At 39.5% G+C, this 24,411-nt stretch overlaps 1 protein-coding gene across 1 annotated transcript in view; it reads left to right on the top strand.

Moving 5' to 3' along the window:
• Positions 1 to 24,411, top strand: part of LOC135219845 (fatty acid hydroxylase domain-containing protein 2-like) — a gene marked incomplete in the record, with an annotated part of 155,175 nt that overhangs the window by 102,541 nt on the left and 28,223 nt on the right. Inside the window, 4 exon segments of the mRNA XM_064256956.1 lie at positions 5,192 to 5,337; positions 21,781 to 21,962; positions 23,127 to 23,253; positions 23,256 to 23,401. Coding sequence (XP_064113026.1) covers positions 5,192 to 5,337; positions 21,781 to 21,962; positions 23,127 to 23,253; positions 23,256 to 23,401 — 601 coding nt within the window.

Raw genomic sequence — 24,411 nt, forward strand, 5'->3', positions numbered from 1 at the left:
TATATATATATATATATATATATATATATAGTATATATAGAATATAATAATAATTATATATATAGATATTATATATACAGGCGGTCCCGGGTTACGACGGTTCCGGCTTACGACGTTCCGAGGTTACGACGCTTTTTCTTAAATATTCACTGGAAAAATCCGTCCTGGGTTTACGACACTTGTTCCGAGGTTACGACGCTGACGCTTCCGACGCTCCGAGTTAACGACGCTTTTAAAAACTCATACTATGATAAAACTCCTTTATAGTTTAGCACAGTATATTAATAAAAAAGAATAACCGTTTTTCTGGTTAGATTACAACAAAAATTTTGAGGTTATGATGATTTTGACACTTTTTATGTCGTATTTTTCTATGTTTTTTAGTGACGCCTCATATGCGGAACTAGTTTCCGAGCGAATGAATACATACTAGCTTGCGGTGCGCAAAGTTTACATATAAGTCCAAAAGCACAAAATAATGAAAAAAATCATTGCTTGTTTCCAGTAATAATAACAAAACGAAGTTTCTGGTTAGATTACAATGAGAGAGAGAGAGAGAGAGAGAGAGAGAGAGAGAGAGAGAGAGAGAGAGAGAGAGAGAGAGGCGTCTTCCGACGCTCCGAGTAAGGACAGAGAAGTGTTCGTTTCGTTAAACGGCCTCTGACTCATGCCAGTAAATGTTTTGTTGATACTAAAATAAATAATAAGCCTATTTAAAGATACGTTTACTTTAATTAGTCTATATGATACGTAAATAGTAATCAACTGTTCTTGTAGCCCTCAAGATTTGGCAAAATCGAAGTATCCAAAGAGAGACATTATCCAGTACACTGGAACCTTGACATACGAATTTAATTTGTTCCGTTACCATCGTCGTATATCAAAACAGTTGTATCTCAAAGCATTTTTTCCCATTTAAAATAATGTAATATGTATTAATCCGTTCTAGCGGTATGAAACCACACCTAAACACAGCTAAATTACATATAATGTACACAATTTATTCACAAATAAACGAGTAATAACACACATAATGATAAAATAACATAGCAATGTGATAAATGATAATAAATGTTAATAAAATCAATTAAAAAAAAGAAAGGAATTTTACTTACCACAACGAAAGATGACGTGAGGCCAGCAGGGGGAAGAGGTAGGGAAGGGTGGCAGGGAACGATTTGTTCTCGTTTTATTTACGTATGTACACTAATAACTACGTAATAAACAAATGAAATAACATTGCTAAACTAATTTTTATTTTTTTATTTTAATCAGTTTGTAGTTTATAAATAATGGTGATGCCTTTGGAAGGTTTTATGCTTTGCTATAATTTCCTATTTTTGCTTCCATCGAAATCATTTTCTTGGGTTTTTTCTTATCACCTGCTTTGTCTTTAGCTTTGAGACCCATGGTTAATAATAAAATAGACAAAATAACACGAAAAATAGGCGCAAATACAACGAACTAAACAACGACGTGTTAACATGCAGCACCAACAAACAAACAGACTGAACGCCATTTATCGGTCGCCTATACTAACAACTCGTCGCAAAATTGTATCTCAAATATTTCGTTGTATATCAAAGCTTATATTTTCGCAAATTTTCTGTTGTATCTCAAAACATTCGTGTATAAGGGCAATCGTATGTCAAAGTTCCAGTGTAATTTGATCAGAGAGAGAGAGAGAGACGCCTTGGCAACAATGGTCACCGTCTCGGGGATTGACGTAACATTTATTTTCTGAACAGATAGGACAGAGAAGTGTTCGTTTCATTAAACGGCCTCTGACTCATAGCAGGAAATGTTTTGTTGATACTAATATATAAGCCTATTTAAAGATACGTTTACTTTAATTAGTCTATATGATACGTAAATAGTAATCAGCTGTTCTTGTAGCCCTCAAGATTTGGCAAAATCACTCCAGGTTGTACATAAAACTTCAAGAATGTAGTGTCACCAGAGGATTACAATAGTTTTTACCTTCAAGAACCAGCATTCTATGAAAATAACTCCAGGTTGTACATCAAAACTACAGGAAACAACATGTAGTGTAACCAAAGGATTACAAGTAAGGTTTTTATAACTTTTTATTAGTTTAAGACATATTTCCAAGCGTCGTTCCGGCTTACGGACGATTTTCGGCTTACGACGCGTCTCAAGAACGGAACCCCCGTCGTAACCCGGGGACTGCCTGTGTATATATATATATTATATATATATATGATATTATATATATATATATATATATAGTATATATATATATATTATATATATATAAGTATTATATAATATATGTATATATAATATATATATATAGTTATATATATATATATGTGTATATAATATATATAGATATATTTCTATTATATAATATATATAATATACCTCAGACTACCTATATTATTATCTATATTATATTATATATATTATATATATATATCGTATATCTATATATATATATATATAATATACCCGACCTCATACAATAGCATACATACATTAGATACATACATACATACTACATACATACATATGACATACATACATACATACATATTTTTTTCTCTATCTCAGTCACCCTATTTGACTGGGTGGTTTTTATAGTGTGGGGTTCTGGGTAGTATCCTGCCCCCTTCGGAGTCCACTTTTCTCGCTGTGCGGTGTTTCTAATAGCACTCTTCTTCATGAATCCTAGAGCTACTTCAGCATATAGTTTTTCCAGGTTCCTTTTCAGGGATTTTGGGATCATGCCTAGTGTTCCTATGATTATGGGTACAATTTCCACTGGCATATCTCATATTCTTATTTCTATTTTCTGGCCTTGAAACTTAACAATTTTTTCTCTTTCTCATCTACTCTGGTGTCCCATGTTATTGCGACATCAATGAATGACAGTACTGTCTTTTTTATTATGTTGATCAGTGTCAATTCTGGTCTATTGGCACATATCACCCTATCTGTTCTGATATCAGTCCCAGAGGATTTGCCTGATCGTTTTCTATCACTCCCTCGGGTTGGTTTTTGTATTCGTATTACTTATTACTACAAGCTAGCAGATGTTTCATGCACAGGCTCCAGTGGGGGGCTTTTGTTGTTGAATCATGCCTCTTTTTTTACTGGTTCTGTCTATTCGCATTTACTTGATGCTTGTTTATGGTCTTGTCTTTCATATTACATTTCCTGTATATGAGTGAGATGTTATTTCCAACTACATATTGTTCCTTGGACATACTATCTGATTCTTAAGACCTGATCATGTGCTGGTGTTAGCATTCCTTCTGTTTCCTGCTTGAGTTTTCCCCTTTGTAGCCATTGCCATGTTTCATTGGTTGCCAGTTGTTTAGTTTGTCTCGTACTGTCCGTGCATTGGTTTTGTTTGCCATTCCTCTTCTGTTTTTCATTCTCCTGTACCTGTATATTTCTTGGTCTTTGTCTGCTTTTATCAGTCCTAGTTCTCATGCACTACTTAGCCCCTTGTCTTCACTGGTTTTCAGATATGGCCCCAGTGGTCTGCTCTTGATGTTGATGCAGTCCTCTATGCTTAGTAGACCTCTCTCTTCTTCCTTTTGTGTTAGTATAATCTGTCTGCATTTGCTCTTGGGTCTAGTGCTTTGTGTATTGTCATGTATTTCCTATTTTTCGGGTCTATTCATGAAGTTCAGTCTTCATCCACTCCACTTCTTGTGTGCATTGTCTGGTTACTGGTACAGCTCGCGTGTTTATGGTTTTCATCCTGTTTCCGGCATTGAGGTTTGACTAGAGTATCGCTTAAGTCTGCATAATATTCTTTTGGTGTTTTATGTTCTCTCCAACTATTGTTTCCAGGTACATATTTGTATCCTGTCTCATCTATGTGTTTGATGCTATTCCCATCTGGCAGCTTTATCCCTTTGATCCTTGTCACTTTGCCTTTTTGTATGTTGGCCAAGGTGCATTTTTGTATTCCAAATTCCATCCTGATGTCCCCAGATACAATCCGTACATTTTGGATTAGGGTATCTATTTCCTAGATGCTCTTACCAGACCACTAATATTATGTATTTTTCTTAATGTTGACTTAATATCCAACTGAATAAAGTAGCAAGATCTGTAAATGCAAATGACTCAAGACTGAAAAGACTTGATTACCTCTATACTATGTTATTAACTTGAGCAAGTTACTGTGGCGGAATCAAAGCCAAGTAAAAAAAAAGCAAGCAAACTCCCCACCATTACATTAATTGTACACGCTAACAAAATTTTCCACACTCACACTTTCCCCTTTATGTTACTTTTAACCTGCAGGACAATTGGTTCAACGAAATACCAAACACACAAAACACAAACACGTACTCACCTCTGGCTCCAGATACTCAGGGCTAGGCTGTGCTGTCCGCTGGATATAGGCTGAAGGCTAGCCGACACACAACCACCACCGATAAGCAAACACTAACCAACCAACTGAAACCCAAAACCCCACAACAACCCAACAAATCACTGCAGATGAATACCAACAGCCCGAAAGAACACAACCCCACAGCTTACCCCAGCACAACAACCCGCCAACACCAACACTGCCCCAACCACCACTCCCAGACACTGAAACACACTACCAACCTCTTCAACCTCACCAGAACCAGACAGACGCGCACAACAACTTTACAACCCCAAAATCTATCAAATAACACATCAACGGACAAAACTGCTGCCAAAACCAACTTTATGCCTTCCACGAACGCCTTACTACTTCCGACTCTCGTAACAGACTCCCACTGATATACTACAGAGCGCCACAACAGACACGCTTCCGACCGCCATTTAACCACTCCCATTCATTCTTCCACCAATCTCTCTTCCTCTCTCTCTCTCTCGCTCTCTCTCTCTCTCCTCTTCAGTTCTCCTCTCTCTCTCAACCTTTGGAGACTTTGTCAAATATAAACTGCTATCATTACTCCTCCATAAAAGACCCCTTGATTACCTCTATACCATACTATGTTATTAACTTGAGGAAGTTATTTATATTACATTTAGAGACCATATTTGTCATGATATTTAAGGTAGTTTTTCATTTTAGTTTATGGAGAACTACATTACAGTAGTAGTGTCATGTGTACATTTAAAGATCTGACTAGAGATATCTCCAGTGATAATGGTAGTATCCTAGGTCATTCATTACACATATTGGTAATAATTGATATTTCCAATGTTTCAGGCTCCACTATTGTATCCTACTTTGTATATTGGACAATTGGTTCCATTTATACATTAATGGATATCTTCAATAAACCATCCTTCTTAAGGCGTTACAAGATCCAGCCTGGCACCAATGAACCTGTTGAAAATGGAAAGCTCATTAAAGTAAGTAGTTTTATGTCTTTTGCTCAATAGAATTTGCGTTAAATGCTCATTGTGTACTAAGGATATGAAACAAAGTTATGAATTAGGGAATCAGATATATAGATTATATTTTATCATGTCTTTCATGATAAATACTCATTTGAGGATTATAAGTGCAATTTTGCAAATAAAACAATACTGGATATTCGTTTTATAAGTGTTATGAAACAGCTGCACACAGTTATCTAAAGAATGAGATTTATAACATTCCTGAGTTATTCTCCAGTTATTTAACAAGATGTTCTTCCTTCTGACTTTGTATTTATGTGAAGTGACATCCACTTTTTTTGCCAGATATCTAAATTATTTGTTACCATTATCTCCTGAAAGGCCATGATTAAGGCTATGTCAGTAGAAGACAAAACCAATAGTTGTGGCTTTGTTCAAAGTTTCCTACTTGTCTTGTATTCAAGAAACTGGAGTGGCAGAGCTACATCATTATAGTGCTCCCTTGTTATTAGTTAACTAATTCCACCGTACAAAATAGCAGTTAACTAATTCCACCTTACAAAATAGCACCCAAACAAAGAGTTAACTTTTCTTTTGGCTTTGGAAGACTTGATCTCATGGGCGGGATGATGGAAGAAAACATGATGTATCTGGGTTTGAAACTGAAATATACATTCTCTGGTCCTGGTAATTCAGCATTGATTCTGTCCTATATTATGAAAATAACAGGTTTATTGAGTTACAGTAAAGATATTATTTACTGGAAGATTTTGAGTTTATCAAGATGATTTCAGTACCAAAACATTTTTACTTGCATGTCAGTAAGAGCTTGCAGCATTGTGTATTATCTATCAGTGTTTGAATCTAAATTTAAAAATTTATGAGTTTCATGTCAATGTGTAGGGGCCTTATTTTACACAATTGAAGCAGGATAGTGGGAACAAATTTGAAGGTTAGCAAATGAAACTCAGATTCTCCTTAATATTACCTTAATATTACAGTACGAAACTTCCTCAATCTTACCCCTAGCTCATCAAACCTATATCTATATCTAACTTAGCCTAACTTATGATTACTTAATATTTACCTAATTATATCCTGATCTCCTAAGAATCTAAACTTATTTCCTTAACTTAAAAATTGCAATTGCCATCTAACAATCTTTATGTAATACCATTGGTCTTAATCTTTCACTTTTCCCCACATACAACAGTAACTCTTCCAGTGTTCAAAAAATAAATTGACTTATCCTGTCTATTTGAGATTGTCTTTTTGTTTTTTCTTCACTTTAGTTCAGAGTCGATAAATCATGTCACCTTTAGACCGATTCACACACTGCACTGCTCTCCTCAAGTACTGTACTAAGTCTTTTGTAGGTTCACGACAGTGTTCCTTTATAATACATACTTGATTCCATCACTATACCCAAGAGAGGTGGGCATCCAAGTGAAGGGGAGCGTAACTTGCTCACTCATCCCCGTCTATCAAACTGCAATGAAAAAAAAGAAAAAACAAACATTAATTAAACAGTCTGTCACCCACAGGCACAACATAAATAAAAAATACTACAGCTTCAACATTGTCTGTTGTAATCAACCTAATAACAACCAAACAAACAAAAAAGAAAGATATTAAATTACACAAACCCAATTTTTTCATGCTACCACAGTTGAGGTTCAAAAGGAAAACAAAGAAAATTATTATAGATTGTAAGGTTATTCCAAATGAATCTGCTGTAGCTCAGCATAAACTGGTAGTGTTAGTTTTAGGTTGAAAGCAGTAAGGAAAAGAAAAGCCCCAGCCAGGAATAGGAGGATTAAAACTTGGCAGATGAAGGGGGAGAAGGCAAGAGAGTTTAGAAGTAAAGCGGAAGGAGCCAGAGAAGAGAGAGATGTTAGTGGAATGTCAGAATTGCCTGAGGAGATATGGGTTATGAAAGATGTGTGTGAATTGTGAAGGAAAAGAGTGCTGTTGTCCCTCGATAAACTGGACCCCATTAATGCTGATATCGGATAAGACATACTGAAGGGGGTCAGTCCGATTTAATTAAAATACATACTAATACGATTTAAGATAGTTCTGATCCTCTGGTCTTCATGTACCATTTTCCATTTTATTTACCAAAGGTGAATATGCTTTTCACTTATATTTGTATTTTTTATATACAGTTCTATATTTATACTGTACTAAACTAAAATGCTATTAACTTGTAACTAACTAGCATGCATTACATACAGTCATTATGACATGATATTGTCTGGAAGGGTAGGGAGTACCGTAGCCAGCAGTTTTACCTATCTGCTGCTTGACTAACTACAGTGCAATGCTTTTTATGTTGTTACAAAAGAAAGATATGACAAAGGTAAACTTGCAAAAGATGTTATTAAGCTGTACTACTTGGTTACATGGCAAATGAGAGAGAGAGAGAGAGAGAGAGAGAGAGAGAGAGAGAGAGAGAGAGAGAGAGAGAGAGAGAGCCAGTTCCTCTATGCAACTTAATTCTATCATCATTTTTATCATCTTTAATATTTCAAAAATTTTGAAGGAAGGAATTCATTCCATTCTTCATATAAACAGTAAAAGACATACTACATGTACACTATTAAAAACTGTATTGTGTTCAGAACACACGTACTTACAGACAGAATACAGCTAAAACCTGATTGGCTGGCTTGTCACCATGGTGATCTGTTAGCCAGTGAGAGCCCTCTACTTCTGATCTACTCATAGACATTTCGATCACAAAATACGACTGCAAACTGTTGATGACATGCAACAATAAAGAACAACTCTCTCCAAGATTGATATGATGAAATTTATTTTGAAATCTTGCTTATCATTAAAATTCTCATTAGTGAATTACAGTTATTTTGATATTTTTTATTTTTGTGTTTTACAAATATTTTTGCTAAAAACAAAATGTGTTAGTGAACATATAGTCTTAATTGTTCCAATTATACTTTCATGTCTTGGCCCAGGCAACTACATACATGGCTGAATTCTACAATTTTTATCATGTTTTATTCTTCATTTCATCTTTTACTATGAGGTTCAATTCAAACATTTTTACGTTGGTCTATTATTCATATGCTTTATGAAAATAATGAAATACAGTATATTTATAGGTTTATACAAAGGTATTACCGGTTAAACTGGACTATGTTCGGCCAAGATGGACACCTTGGCCCCCCTATTAGTCCATCTTAATGAGGGTCGACTGTATAACCAGAAGAGGGTGGGAAGAAGATTAATAGCTACCAAAGAAGAGAGGAGTATAGACAGACAAAGAGGGAAACATAGAGAGTGGTAGCAATGGCAAAGGGAGAAGCCAGGAAAGAATGGTATGAGATGATGGGAACACCGGAGGGAGATAAGATAATCTATAGAATTGCAGAAGCGAGAACAAGGAAAGAGAGGCAGGATGTAGGAGAGGTAGGATTTGTTAAAGATTAAAATAAAAATATATTAATTGAGGAAGTGGAAGTCAAGAGAAGATGGAAAGACTATTTTTCACAACTATAAACAATGAGACTGAGTGTAAAGAACTGGGAAATTTTCCTTCAGTAGAAAGACCAATTGCAAACATCTGAGAATGAAGTTGAGAATGCTATAAAGAAAGGAAAAGTAAAGAAACTGCAGGGTCAGAGGTAGCAATAGAAATGATTAAAGCACTGGGAAGTCTAGGGAATTGGGAAATTTTCGAAAAGATCTGGGATGCAGAGGAAATGCCCAAGGGACCGGAACGATAATTGGATCGTTAAAATTTATAAACCAAGGAGATGTGTTAAACTGGGAACTACAGAGGAGTAAAGCTTTTGGAGCATGTATTCAAGATTCTAGAAAGAATAGCAGTAGGAAGGTTGAGAGAGTTAGATATACATAAGCAGCAGTTTGGATTTGGATGTGGTGAGGAGGAATACGGTTGAGGTGGGACTTGGGGGAAGAAGATGCAAGGAATAGAAATAGAAGGAGAAAGTTGACTAGAGTAGCTGACCCTGCTCTATAGGAGGAGTAAGGTTAAAACATGATGATGATGTCATCAAGGAACGTTTTTGTTACTGTATAGTATGAAAATGTAATGTCAAAGCATTAAATAAGTAAATTGTAGTCAAAAGTGTTAGCTTAGCTTATCAAGAAGATTGATAGCGGCTGACCGGTGCTTGGGTAATTACTGTATGGTAGAGCGACATACTTTACATGAAGCTGGAATTTATGGATATTTGCATCTCTTGTAATGAGAAATTTTTTGAAATCTCTTTAGAAAAAAAAAGTCATACCTTTTACTGTATGTATACATAACATGTGTATGCAACAAACTTTTTTCGTGCAAAATATATTGACTCTTGTCATGTTGTATTCACCCATTTACTATTAAAGTAGTTTTTTTTATGATTTCGGAATGCTCAAAGCCTTAGCTTTCTATTGAATATCTGGTCAAGTTGATACATAAGTGGTTGAATCTCATTTGGATTTTATGAATGTGGTTCATGACTACTGCAAAATTGTACACTCAAGTACAAAGGTTAAGTTATTTATGGTAAACCTCTTATCGACAGTTAATTATAAGAGCTAAAGTAACTTATTTTGAACACATATAACTGAGATGGTTGCATTGTGTTAAATACAGTAGTATCTAACTGGCTAGCTTTTGGCAAAGATTTTTTGTAGCTACATACTTGAATAGTAACAATTCACTGTGTGGTTTTTTTGTTATTGTTTTAATTAAATTACTGTTTATTTCTATATGAATACAAACCCTTTGTTCTTTATTTTAAGATTTTCTTCCATGCTAGCTGGAAACCGGTTATGAAAAAAACCTAATACGTACAATCGAGGTATGAATGAGTAATATGCGTCATTCAGTGGGGTCAACAAGGGGGCGAAGCCTGATCTCACTCTTCCCAAATGATCCTGTGATGCTTCAGTTTTCTATTTAACCACTTTTAGTGTGGATGTGTGCTGCTCATCTCAACAAAAGCCAGCTTTTTCTTTTCCTGTCATTTTGTTAGCAATTGGTTCTATATTTCTGTATTTTTGAGTGGTGTATACAGTGGACCCCCATATTCATGGGGGATGGGTACCACATCCCCCCACAAATGGCTAAAATCTGTGAATACTTAAAACCCCTCTAAAAATCCTTAGAACTGCTTATTTTGATAGTTAAAGCACAAAAAATCCTTCTACAAATGATTATATCCGAGTATTTTAATAGTCTTATCACAGTGTATTTAGTTATGAAATTGATATGAAAATACAGTATTGTTCTTACACAGTATACAAACGGTCCTTCCTTTACTTAGGATAGATTGCAGCTCAGCTGAAACTACTGGCTAATACATTCTTTTATATACCGAGGTAGTCAACTACTGGGCTGGTAGTTACCTGCCCAGTGGTGGGGAAGCACTGCCTCCCCACCAAGCTCACTGAGTCGTCACTTTGATTACAGCCGGCAGAGGAAAGACCTCTCTCTTTTGCTCTCACTGTCTTGTTGAAATTATTCATAACATTCTTTTCTCTTTCCAGCTGAATGCGAGTATGCTTGACAATACTGTAATACGTTCCTGCCCTGGTGTCCCGGGCCGTAGATGTGGGACTTTCATGAGCAGGATTGATAGAGACCCTCACTCCCTTTGTCCTTCTTGCAGGGGACATTCCTGTACATCGGAATCCCCCTGTGAGGAGTGTTGTACCTGGTCGCCTGCCCAGTGGGTTGAGTATCGCTGGCGGCAAAGTAAGAAGAAGAAAAGGGATTCTTCACCTTCAAGTTCTTCCTCGAAGACCAACGACCCAGACCACCTGCTTCCTCGTCGGGGACTCATCCTTCCTGGCCCTTCTAAGGATGAGCCTAGTTTTTCAGTACGTGTTGATGACGCCCTTCATGTTTTGTGGCCTTTGTTGGGACTTCCTGGCCTGCCATCAAAGGAGAGACTTGTCGGCACTCTTCTCTGGGGCTGCGTCTTCCTCCTTAGACTCCTCAGAGGAGTCAGCCTCATCCTCCTGTGCTGTTAAGGAAGGCGCCCTTCCCTCTGCGGCGCAGCTCCCAGAGCCCTCCCCTGCGGGGATGCGGGCCCTGCAGCTTCGCCTTGTCCCTGGACGAGTTCCTCGAACTCCTCCTGACACTCCTTTTGGCTCTTCTTCAAGAGCCAGAGAAGTAGTAAAGACTCCTCTCAGAGACATGCTGACGCACACTCCTTTGAGACCTACCAGATCTTCATGCGTAAGCTCCTTGTCTTTGTGCGTAGGATTACACTCCTCCTCTATGCTCGATGCTACGACACGTGCACAGGAAGCTTCGCTAATTGCATGCTCCCCTGCAGTGTGTGATGCTTTGGCATGCGGACAGGAGTCTTCATTGGAGAGAGGTTGCAGAGAAACACTCTCTCCCTCTTGGGAACAGCGCGCTAACTCGTGCCCTCCTTCTACACTGGTGTGTGCGGCAATACAGCGAGAACTACTTTCTGATGCTCACCATTCATTTGCATGCCTTGTTAACCCTGGACAGCACGCTCTGACAGCATGTGTGATTACGCATGCATCCTTTAGACAATGCTCGCCTGTAATGCGCGTTACCAAGCGCACTGCTTCACCGCTGTCTCAGCAACAGTAGTGCTCACCGAGATGTGCTACTGCCTATGCACGCTAACGAGCGTCACCAGAGCGTTTTTCTAAATGCTCCAGGAGGCGCTCTTGGTCTCCAGTAACATGCCCCAGACGCGTTCCTTCTTCAGAACGCTCTTCTTCATCTACACATGCAACAAGACACTCATTTTCACCTGTTGAGCGTCAACACTCTCCAGCGCATTCTAATGCCCGCGGCTCTAGGCGTTCTCCCGGGCACCAATATGCGCGCCATTCACCTGCACGCACTTACATGCTTTCAGAACCTGTGTGCGCGCCCGCACCAACATGCACTCTTGCTCCTGTAGATATGCATGCACCTGTAAAACCCTTTAAACCCTTTTCCTGTTTTTTGCAATGTTTCGACACGGAAAACGGAGACGTCTGAGTTGGAGTACCTGTCCTTGGAACTTCCATTGTCTGCTCCTCCTCCGGAGGTCCCATCTCCACCTCGAGAACAAGGCGGCAAGCAGGCCCCTTCTCCCTCATATGACCTTCCAGTCCCCCTTCTGACTCTTCTTGGGAAGTTGGAGAGCAGTTAAGGGAGTTTACTATCCTTAAGCTGCCACGAGTGCTTAAACGTCAGGCGAGAGGCACTCTGGAAGCAAAGGCATCCCGTGACTCCTCCTTATAAGTCCAGACCTCCAACCTCTCGAGGTTCTCGATCTCAAGGGCTCGTTCCCTTGTAGAGAATATCATATCTTGCCCATCGAGTTCGAACCCAGCCGAGATTCTCTTGACAGGGCTCCAACAGTGCTTGTGGAAAGGGCTCCATCTCCCCTCTCTCCTCCAGCTTCGCCAGAAGCAGACAGGTGTCCTCCAACTCCACCTTCCCCCTTCTTGCAAGGGACTGTCTGACAGGGGCATAAGGACCTTTGGAAGGCAGTGAAGAATCGCTCTCGCGATTCCGAGCCTCCAAGGGCTCCTGTGGCTCTGGGGGCCTCAGCTCCCGGACCTTCTGCTGCCCCTCATGAACAACTAGAAACTCGGCCTTCTTCTTCAAGACTGGACCTCTATCATTCATGCCTGGGTACGTCAATGCAGAGGGGGATGGTTTTCACGAGGCAATCGATGATTCAGCTGGAGTACCTTCTGAAACCAGCTGCTCCAGCTGTTCCAGAAGATGCGGCAGCTAAAACCACCTTCTGCAAGATCATCGGTCTCATCCGGAAGGTAAATGGCCTAGGAAAAGCCCCAACTACTTCTCCGAAAGGCTGTATGTTGGCAGTCGGCCTTCATTGCTGTGCTCGTCGGAGTGCTCGGTCCCGGTTTGAGCTGCCCTTGTCATCCCTGACAAGGGAGGCTCTGACCAAGGTCGATAGACAAGTTCCAGCGAGAAAGGATTCGCTGCGGGCATCTCGGTCCTTTAAGCTACTCCCCTCTACTTTCCAGAAGCAGAGGAAGTACTGTGTGGCCCAAGAGGCTAAGCCTTCACCCTTGCCCATCAACCCGACGATAACATCATTGGCACCTGGAGTTTCACTCCAGACACTTCAACACCAAACCTCAACGCTCTCTTCCCAGGAGATGTCCCAGCTCGAACAAACCATGATGGCAGCATTGCAGCGCAGCTTCATGGTTGGACTTTTCGGGTGGCACTGTGGGCTTTCTTGCCGCCATTGAGACTCCACAGCAGCCTGACAAGCAAGCGGACATGGCCCGTCAGCTCCATGACCTTGTTTTGTCAGGAGGTAAGGCTATGGAGTTCATAGTCCACCAGCTTGCCAGCCTCTAGACCAACCTGGTGGTGAAGCACAGGGATGCCGTCTCATCAAGGCTTGATCGAGCTCTGGACCCTCAGGATGTGGCCAACCTGAGGAATGCCTTGCTTCAGGGATCCACCCTCTTTCCATCTTCTGATGCAAACAAGGTGATCAGAAACTTCAGGAGAGTGAGCCAGAATTCTTTGCTGCACTGCGCAGCATCCTTCCATTGGCCCCAACCTCCTGCTGTTTCTGCTTGATGTTGATGTCGCCCTGGCTCTCCATCTAGGAGGGTTTCTCACCCTCCTGCCAGGGCTGATCCCTTTCCCACTGCCTCCACCACTCGACAGCCCTTTTTGACCAGGGGTGGTCGAGGGCGAGGCAAATGCGGCAAGAGGAAGATAGTCCACTGCGACCAATGAGGAGGGCACTCCCCCCACTCTGCCACCTGTGGGGGATGCCTGCAAGCCTGATGGACGAGGTGGCAGTACCACAAGGCGGAGGATTGGACGCTGACCGTCCTCTGACACGGGTAATGCGTCCCGTTCATCAACTCTCCCCCTCCTCTGAGTCAACCCCCGAAGACGACATCATCCTATCGTCAGGGATCGATGAAGGATCTCGCCCTTCAGGCGGAAGTCCAGGACATGCTGGGGAAAGATGCTTTCGAGGAGGTCCTCAAAGAGTCTCTAGGCTTCTTCAGTCGACTCCTTCTTGTAAAGAAGGCGTTTGGAGGTTAGAGACTGGTCATCGACCTCTCAGCCCTGAACAAGTTTGTTCAGCAAACCGCATTCAGGATGGAGACCCCCAGCACAGTCAGACAGGCCATTCGTCCTCTGGATTACATGGTGACGATAGACCTAAAAGACACATACTTCCAGATCCCAATCTATCCATTGTCCAGGAAGTATCTTCATCTTGTTGTAGCGGACAAAGTATTCCAATTCAAGGTCCTATGTTTTGGTCTCACCACAGCTCCGCAAGTCTTCACTCGGGTGTTCACCCTAGTGTCGACATGGGCTCATCGCCAGGGCATTCGTGTATTGCGTTACCTAGACAATTGGCTGATACTGGCGCCCATGGTGGAACTGCTTCGTTTCCACCGAGACAGGGTTCTGGCATTTTGTCGCAATCTGGGAATCATATTGAACTGCAAGAAGTCCTCTCTAGAGCCCTCTCAATGACTGGTGTATCATGGTATGATCCTTGACACCAGTGCAGGGAAAGCCTTTCTGACACCAGAAAGACTGGAATGCTTCCAAAGTGTCGCTCTGCCCTTCCTTCGACAGTCCCAGCTGCCAGAAAATCAGTGGTAACAGTTGCCGGGACATCTGGCCTCGCTGGAACGCCTTGTTCCAAACTGTTGGATGCACCTTCGATCCTTTCAGTGGGATCTGAAGAATCATTGGTCGCAAAGTCACGATTCTCACGATCTAGTCCCAGTGGAGGAGAATTTGCGCTCTGATCTCGAGTGGTGGCTGGACGATGCAAACCTGTTTAGGGGCTCCCCTCTCCAGTCTCGTCCATCCAATCTGCTCCTGTTCACGGACACATCCAAGGAAGGATGGGGCGCGCACCTACTGCCAACACCTGGCTTCGGGCCTATGGTCAGACCAGGAACGTTAAGATCATATCAACGTGCTGGAACTTCAAGCTGCCTTCCTGGCGCTCCAGCACTTCAGCTCTCATCTGACAGTCACTCGGTGGCGCTGATGAACGACAACACCACCGTAGTGGCATACGTGAACTGTCAAGGCGGTACTGTGACTCTGCAGCTATGCCAACTAGCAGTGCAGATTCTCGAATGGGCAGCTCTCAACTCGGTAGGGTTGACAGCTTGGTTCATTCCGGGCAAACGGAATGTCGTGGCAAACAATTTGAGCAGGAGGACACAGATCGTTGGCTCCAAATAGTCTTTGTCTCCTCGGATAGTGAACAAAGTCTTGACTTTGTGGGGTTCCCCAACAATAGATCTGTTCGCTACTGCTCTAAATCTGAAGTTGCCGATTTACTGCTCTCCTGTTCCAGATCTGGTGGTGGTGTTCGGGGACGCGTTCCAGCACCTCGATGTCTATGCTTTTCTGCCATTTTGCCTGATCAGGCAGGTGTTGAATCGAGTGTGATCCACACCTTCCCTGGCCATGACGCTAGTAGCGCCGAAATGGCCTCACATAGAATGGTACCTGGCCCTTTTACTTCTGCTGGTAGAGACTCCGAGAGTGCTTCCGCCACTCCCCGACCTCTTATGCAAACCACATGTGAGGATCTTCCACAATGCGGTGAACTTTTTACATCTTCATGCATGGAGGTTATCCAGCAGCTCCCCACAGCAAAATGCTTTTCGTGAGAAGTTGTGATAGCATTGTCAGGATACCTCAGAAAGTCCTCAACGTATGTCTATCAGACCAAGTGGGCCACCTTCTGTGGTTGGTGTCATCAGAGAGGCTGTTCTCCTCTTGGAGTTTCTATCCCCCTGATTGCTGACTTCTTACTCTACCTCTGGAGAGAGAAGCTTCTTTTGGGCTCGGCAGTAAAAGGCTATCTCTTGGCCTTGAGCCAAGTCCTCAGATTGAAGGGAATCGATCTCTCTTCCCCGGAGGAAATCTCTATGCTCATACAAAGCTTTGAACAGGGTTGCACTCTGGTATTGGCAAAGCCTCCTCCCTGGGACATCGTTGCTGTCTTCAGGTCTTTGAAGAGAGCTCCATATAACCCGTTCTCCCTGGCATCTAATAGGGATCCCACCCTGTAAACGGTTCTTCTTCTCACCCTTGCTTCCTCCAAGATATTCAACGAACTTCATGGCCTAGCCTATACTTTCGCTCATACTGAGCACTGGACCAATGCCTGCTTCAGCCTCATCCATGAGTTTGTTGTGAAAACCCAGAATCTGGCTCAGGTTGATTCTCGGTTTTCTTTGTTTCAGGTTGTGAGCCTGAGCACAGTAACCAAAGATGAGATACTTCTCTGTCTGTCCAACGGACCAGCTCTACTCGACCCACCTTACAATATCTCTGTAAGTACTGGCCAGTCAAAGAAGAGGGTTTTGAGGAATACCATTTCCCATTCGAGAGGTGATATGCTGTACCCTCTCCCCTCCCTCTTCTCCACTTGCTGGTACCAGTCGAGTGAAGGCTCACAATATGCATGAAATGAGCACATTGCTTGCCTTCAAGAAGAACCTATCTGTTACCCAGGTGATGGAAGCTGGCACATGGTTTTGCCCTTCCACCTTCACCAGGTTCTACCTTAGAGACTGTCCCCACAGCTACCTCAACACAACTGACCTTGGTCCTGTGGTAGCTGCTCAGCAAGTGGTTTAGCTGTCTCTGTGCCCTCAGAGGTTGGAAATATCGAATCAAGGATCGAGTTTCTGTATCAGGCTGGGGGTGAATGTGGGAGTATGACTGTCCTATTTTCTTTTCACCTTTTCCCTCTATTTAGGGCTACAGCATTGAAACCTGTTCTCCGACACCAATTTCGATACTGGGAAGCATTCCATGTCCGACTAGTGGTTGTTCTGTAGACACACAGAAGTCAGTCTCCATACTTCTTTCCGAGGGGAGTGTGCTGCAACCCAACAAACCTGTTATGATTATAAAGCCTTTCTTTGGTTGCCAGTGAGAGTTCTACGGTCACGCCTTTAATACCCAGGCCATCAGACATCAGGTCGCATTTACCATGGCTCGCGGGTAAGGATCCACGACCCCGAGCTATAAGCCCGGGTCCTGGCATCCCGGGTTCCATTCTCAGCCAGCGAGACAGGCCATCCCTACCTTAGGATGAGTCTCCTAAGTAAAGGACGGAAGGTTTGTATACAGTGTAGGAACAATTGACATTTTTGAAGTAAAATGTATTTTTCCCTAACCATACAAACCTGGAGTCCTTTACTTGTATGGTCCCGCCAAACACCCACCCCCTTGGTTCAGGGGTCATCATCAAAGTCCTGGCTGTGATCAAAGCGACTACTCAGTGAGCTGGTGGGGAGACGGTGCTTCCCCACCGCCGGGCAGGTAACTACCGGCCCGATAGGTAACTACCTGGGTATAAGCAAGAATGTACAGCGGACCCCCTGTATTCGCGTTCCTCGGATTCATGGACTCACACATTCACGGATTTCTCTTAGGAACATTTCTCTGCATTATTCGCAGAAAATTCGCATATTTGTGGTATTTTTCTATGAGAAATATCCACAAATTAGTTTTTTTTTTATATATATATATATATATATATATATATATATATATATATATATATAATATATATCTATATATATATATATATATTATATAATTTTTGTGATAAAACTTAAAAAAACCAAGTATAAAAATTTTTAGTGGTTTTTCAAAAATTATACCTCAATTTTACCTGCAAAAAAGGTGTGTTTCCCAATTTCATCACTAAACAAGCCAATGATTTAAGGATTAGAGTGATATAAGAATTATGTACGTACTTCAGTAAAATTAATGCTAAAATATTTATAGTGAATAAGCAGGAAATTCTTAATATAAGATATATTCTTTCATTCCTTACAGATTGCAGTGCATTCATCTTGTTTCATACGTAGCTTAAATGTCATGGAAGACAATGCTACCAAAAAAAAATAATAGGTGGGGCTATCAATATGAAAATAATAAGCAAGAATAAGAATATTAATCTCTCTTATCTTTATGTAGTCAGGTGTTGCTCACGTGATCACTCGATAATATCATCATGATCACGACCCCTCGATAGATGAAATCTTATGGGGGAAAAGACTATTAAGAATTTTTTATCGTCACTATCATTATCACCATCACCCTTCCATATCCTTTAGAGGAAATTCATTTATCTCATTGATTTTTCTTTTGCTACAATCAGTCATCCTATATCCATCTAATCCTTCATTTTTCTTATATATATTATGACTTTCTTCATAATTCTTATATCATTATAATTCTTAAACCATTGGCTTGTCTGTGTGTATTGATGCAGTTGGAAAACACTGGTTAACTTAAAAATGATGTTTGTTTTGTTTTACTATTCATACAATCATGTCAAAAGTTTTCTTTTTATGCAATCAAAACTTATACTATATTAATTATTATTGAAGGTATCATTTTCTATGAATAAAGGCTGACTGAATCTTACTATTGCATTTTTCTGCAATTTACTCTCTCTCTTCTCTCTCTCGTTCTCTCTCTCCTCTCTCTCTCTCTTCTTCTCTCTCTCTCTCTCTCCCCAAAAAAAAAAAAAAAAAATCTTAGGTTTTCACCCAGCCACCCATGATCTGATTAACAGTCTCTCCTAGGGCTGGCCTGAAGGATTAGATATTTTTACGTGGCTAGGAACCAATTGGTTACAGCAACAGGACCTACAGCTTATTGTGGGATCCGAACCACACTATATCGAGAAATGAATTTCTATCACCAGAAATAAATTCCTCTGATTCCACACTGGTAGAGCTGGGAATTGAACACTCTCTCTCTCTCTCTCTCTCTCTCTCTCTTCTCTCTCGCTCTCTCTCTCCTCTCCTCTCTTCATCTCTCTACCTCTCTTATATATATATATATATATATATATATATATATATATTATCATTAATATATTATTTATATATATTATATTATATAATATAATATAACTATATCATATATATATATATTAATAATATATATATATATACTATATATATATATAATATATAATATTATAATATATATATAGATATATATATATATATAGTATATATATATATATATATTTATATATATATATATATATATATATATATATATATATATATAATATATATATATATAATATATGTATATATATATATATATATACATGGATTTCCCCCTTTCATATCTCAAATAAATGGTCATCCTACACTGTATCCCTTTTGATAGAGACTTAGTTTTCCAGCCCTGTGATTGGCTTATCAATAGCCAATCAGGAGCATTGTAAGGAACTGAGCTGGGCATGAGATGCATGGGTGACGTGAATCTATTAATAGTAAGAATGTTATTTTTCACTTTTTGATGGCAATATAAATTATGTAAATGGGTATTATACAAAAATAGAGATTTGTATAATTAAACATTTATCACGTATAGCTCCTTTCTGATGTTAAAAAAGAGGTGGTTTAGCAAGTTCATAAGACTAATGTTAAAAAAAGGGAAATAAAAACCCTCTACCTATTTAATTTTATTGGCCTAATTATTTAGTACTAATATTTAATAGGATTCCCCTTTCGTTTCATAACCTCTTTAGTCTCTTGGGCACAGATAAGGTGAGATTACATAAAGTTTCCTTAGAGATGTTTTGCCAAGATGAGCGGATTTCCCCTTAGCTTCGGGATGGATGAGATATCTTTCCCAAAGATCTCGCTGGACAATCTCCCACAAGTTCTGTATGGGACTAATATCAGAGCTATTCCCTGGCCAGTTATTAAATATACTGTACTTGACAGTAATCAAACCATCGAGTAATAGATTTAGCCGTGTGGGCCCTGAAAAACCATGACATTTGTATCCTCAAATGCGTCGGGTAAAATTTCACATGAACTCCAGATAATTATACTGGTTCACTTTTTAGTTTGGCTCAAACACATGAAGTTTTGCTAAAGATACAGAGATGTGTATTTCTGGTGATAGAAGTTCACTTTTGATGTGGTCATCTTCCTCCATTTTTATGACCTATAATGGGAACAAAGCATTGGGTCATTGCTGAGGATTAGTCAGCTACAGAATTGGCAGTCACTTCCCCTTCTCAGTCAAGGAGAGCAGAAAGTTTATTGTAATATGTATTGTGTTTTCCACTATAGTGTTAGCAATTTGACAGTGCCTGTAATTCTGACAGTACTAGGAAAAGCAAGGCGATAATAGTTTAAATTCATGTGGAGTTTTGTTTGCTATTATGTATTCCATATGTTTAGAAAAATTTTTCCTTTGGTTTTTTGCATTTAATGATTATTGCTGAAGTGTATCCTTTTGAACCAAATAGAATATAGAATTTGCTTGGATCTATGAGTTCATTCAGCACTAAAAGGGAAATTGACACTACAAAGGTTTGAAAGGTCAGTTACACTGTGAAACAATTGACAGAGAGGGTGGAAAGCCAGATGAAAGAAAGAGAATATGAATGAAGATACAGTAAAAGGAATTAAAGGAGTTGCAACTGAGGCCTGAAGGGATGCCACAGAGACCCGTAAGCAATGTCTACAGTGCACCACGTGAGATGCGCTGATGGTACCTGCCCAGCAAGTTGTGTAATTCACCTGCCCCTCACAGGGCTATTTGTACCTCACCCAAAATTATTGTGTGGAAGAGAGAATGACTGAGTTGGCTGGTCTCTTTCTTTCTGTTTGTTCCTTTCTTCTTCCTACGGGTGGATCAAAGAACAGACACATCATATGCTGGAACTGGTCTGATACAGGTGAGTAAGGTAGTCATACTGGTAGTGGTTTTGCATTGTGACTATGCGATAGACAAACCTGCTAATCAGTAGCAAGTGCTCCTCTCTCTAGCAAGGGGAGTGAGGAGTGGTAGCAAAGATATCAAATGATTTATTTTCTCACTGGCTTCAGACCACCTTCATTAGAACTCGTTCTTCTAGGATGGATGGTCAGGTGGGTTAACTCCCTAGCTGGTTTAGGATACTTGTACCTCTCTCCAAGTATAAGTCTATCCTATTGTTAAGACCGAAGGGTTGTTCTGCATATAAACAAATGACATATTTTTTATCAATTTATAGTATTTTTCATAGCCAACAAACCTGAGGTCTTAACGTTTACTGCCCACCTCTAGCCGCCCCTCTCAAATTTTTTATCCTGGGTTTGGGGGAAAGATTAATGCGTCACGAGGTGCTTGCTTGGTTGCCGACCAGCCTTCACTTCGTATACTCATGAGTTGCCAGATGTCACAGATTCCTTGCTATACAATCTGATTATTTTAAACGGTTTCCAGCTGGCACGAGAAGATTTATCCCTTTGTGAAGAACTCAAGTTTGTTAGCTATGAAAAATACAAATTGATTAAAAAATTTTTAATTTCTTGAAGTTTAAGTTTTGCTTCTTTGGAGGTCTGTATATTATCAGAGAGCTGAGTATTTTAAGAAATGTCACAAAGACTAACTAGAAAAATATTTTTCAGTGCATTCTGTGGGTGAACTTCAATCAAATTGTTGTTGGACTTGCATTTAGTATGGCCTGTTACTATCTGCTGTGTTTGAGAGGGTATGACCAGTCACCTCAGCTTCCTACTTTTCATTGGGTGCTGTTTGAATTGATTATATGCATACTTTTGGAGGAAATTGGCTTCTACTACTCTCACAGGTATGGTATGTTAAATTATAAAATGTCAGCATAAGATGTTTCTAAATACGTATGCATAATTTCTTTGAGGAATGTTGTGTCTGGTATTTCTCAACAATAAATGCCATGGCCTTAATTAATGGATTGTCCCAAGAGATCATATATATTGGATGATATTATCTAAGATGTTGCAAAATTTCTAATTATGTCTTTTATCATTGGTTTTAGTTCAGTGTTATAAGAATAATTTATTACAGTAGTAGTAGATTGTAACTAGTTAAAGTACAGAGGTAAATTGTTCATTAAGAGGTACTGCCTAATCATATCTTGGTTCAGTCTTCATAAATTTCTGGATGTATTTGATTGGTCTAATTCAAGGTGAAGAACTACTTAGTCATATACCCAAGTTATTAAAATTACAGCAAGAAAAAGGGACATTTATATACTGTACAAGAAAACTTTTTTACCTCTATAAATTCATGAAAAGTTACTTGCCAATAATTGGTTTCTCAACTTGTTTGTTTAATTTAGTAGATTTATTACATAACTCAAAAGCTTCATTGAATTTCATTCACTCACATCTAAGAAATAATGTATGTATCACGATATAAGCTCTCATAAAACGGCATTTTTTTTTTTTTGCTGTCCTTGAGTACCTTAAAATTATAATAGGTAGGAAGATGATTTTTAAAAGTACTTTTTCATACTAGAAACTGAAAATTTTGTAGTGATGAAATGAAAATTACTATGGTTACTCTTTATTTTAAAGATAAAAAAGGAATGGGATGTTATGATAACCATGCTTCCATAATTACAAGATCTTTTGTTTCCATATATCAAAGGGAACTCCCCTGTTGAGTGAGTAACTAGCATAATATTTTGGTTAAGAGTTTGTGACTTTCAAAAACTGGTGTTTGTTAGTGACCTGGTGATTGTTTATGCCATGAAAGCTCACAGAACTACGTATAAACCTATCAAAGAATGTTTTAACTATAATACTCAAGGATATATTTATTTACACATTAAAATTTCCAGAAGTATTGACAAAGTTAATATTTTTTGCATTATTGTTTTTGGCTTACCACCTAAGAGCTAATTTAAGATTCCTTAAATATCTTAATAGGATAACCAGTTATGGATAAGATTGTAAAGAAAATGAACAGTCGGTCAACACTTTTTTTACAGACTCTTCCATCACCGTCTATTGTATAAACATTTCCACAAGATGCACCACGAATGGCAGAGCCCTATTGCCATCACAGCCATCTATGCTCATCCTCTGGAACACATTATGTCAAACCTGATGCCAGTATCCTGGGCGGACCACTTTTACTTGGCAGCCATGTGGCAACAGTGTGGCTTTGGGCCAGTTTGGCACTTCTAAGCACATTAAATGCTCATAGTGGATATCATCTTCCTTTCTTCCCATCACCTGAAGCTCATGATTTCCACCACCTTAAGTAAGTAGAGTAATACAGCAAATTTAATTTTCTGTTAACGTCATGGGCTTAAAAAAAAAAAAAAGTCCTTGCTTAGAAGGGAGCTGATGTGCAAATTCATTTGTTAATTGATGTGTAGGCATTGGGAATGAAGTAGAAAAAACTGCTGAAGCCTGGGACTGATTTGGAATAATTTCAAAAGCTCCATCTGGCCTGGGATGCCAGCCTATTATGCAGTAGTTTCACTTCACAAAAAAGGCTTTGCTTATCAATATCCTAATTTGTGGCCAAACAGAATCCTTTACACTTTATTCATTGTTTAAGAGAGAATGGTAGTGGGCCAGTAACCATCCGTATGTGCTAATGGGTGCCCTTCTTTCATATGTCAACCAAACTCTTTACAGCTTGTTGAAAGTTCAAATTGATTGCCTATGTTGCATAAATCACATTCTTATAGCTCAAATTGATTTCTATGTTGTGTAATTCATATCATTCAGTCATATAAGGCATTTCTTGTATTTCATCCATTGTCTTATATGATCATGAGATGAAATGTTTTAACTGAAAGTACATTTTACCCAGAAGATGAACTTTGCTGCAAGAGGGTTTTTCCTTCCCCAAAATCATATCTTCTTATGTTTGACTAATAGTTTACAAAAACAGTTGTAGATACCAAATTCTCAGTGTCTTTGAAGCTTTACCCTTTTGCTTAGCTATGGTGTGTTATCAAAATTCAACCAATTTATGACCCATCAGTTTGGTAATTTCAGGTGATTTTAACCGGTGTTGGATATTATTTTTTTTTATGAACATAAAATATAAGAAACTTTGCATGTCTTGTAATGAAACTAGGTCTAGCTTTTAGGCTTTATTGCGTACAAAACTTCAAACAGTATCTGTAACAAAATGAAATATTTTTAATTACCGTATATTTCCATGTGTAAGACAACCTTTAAATCCTAAAATTTGCCCCTAAAAATTAAGTTGTCTTATTCTACAATTCAAAAAATCAAACCTTGAATTCTAGGATG

This window comes from Macrobrachium nipponense, chromosome 1 (genome assembly GCF_015104395.2).
Source record: "Macrobrachium nipponense isolate FS-2020 chromosome 1, ASM1510439v2, whole genome shotgun sequence".
In the NCBI taxonomy this organism is placed as follows: domain Eukaryota; kingdom Metazoa; phylum Arthropoda; class Malacostraca; order Decapoda; family Palaemonidae; genus Macrobrachium; species Macrobrachium nipponense.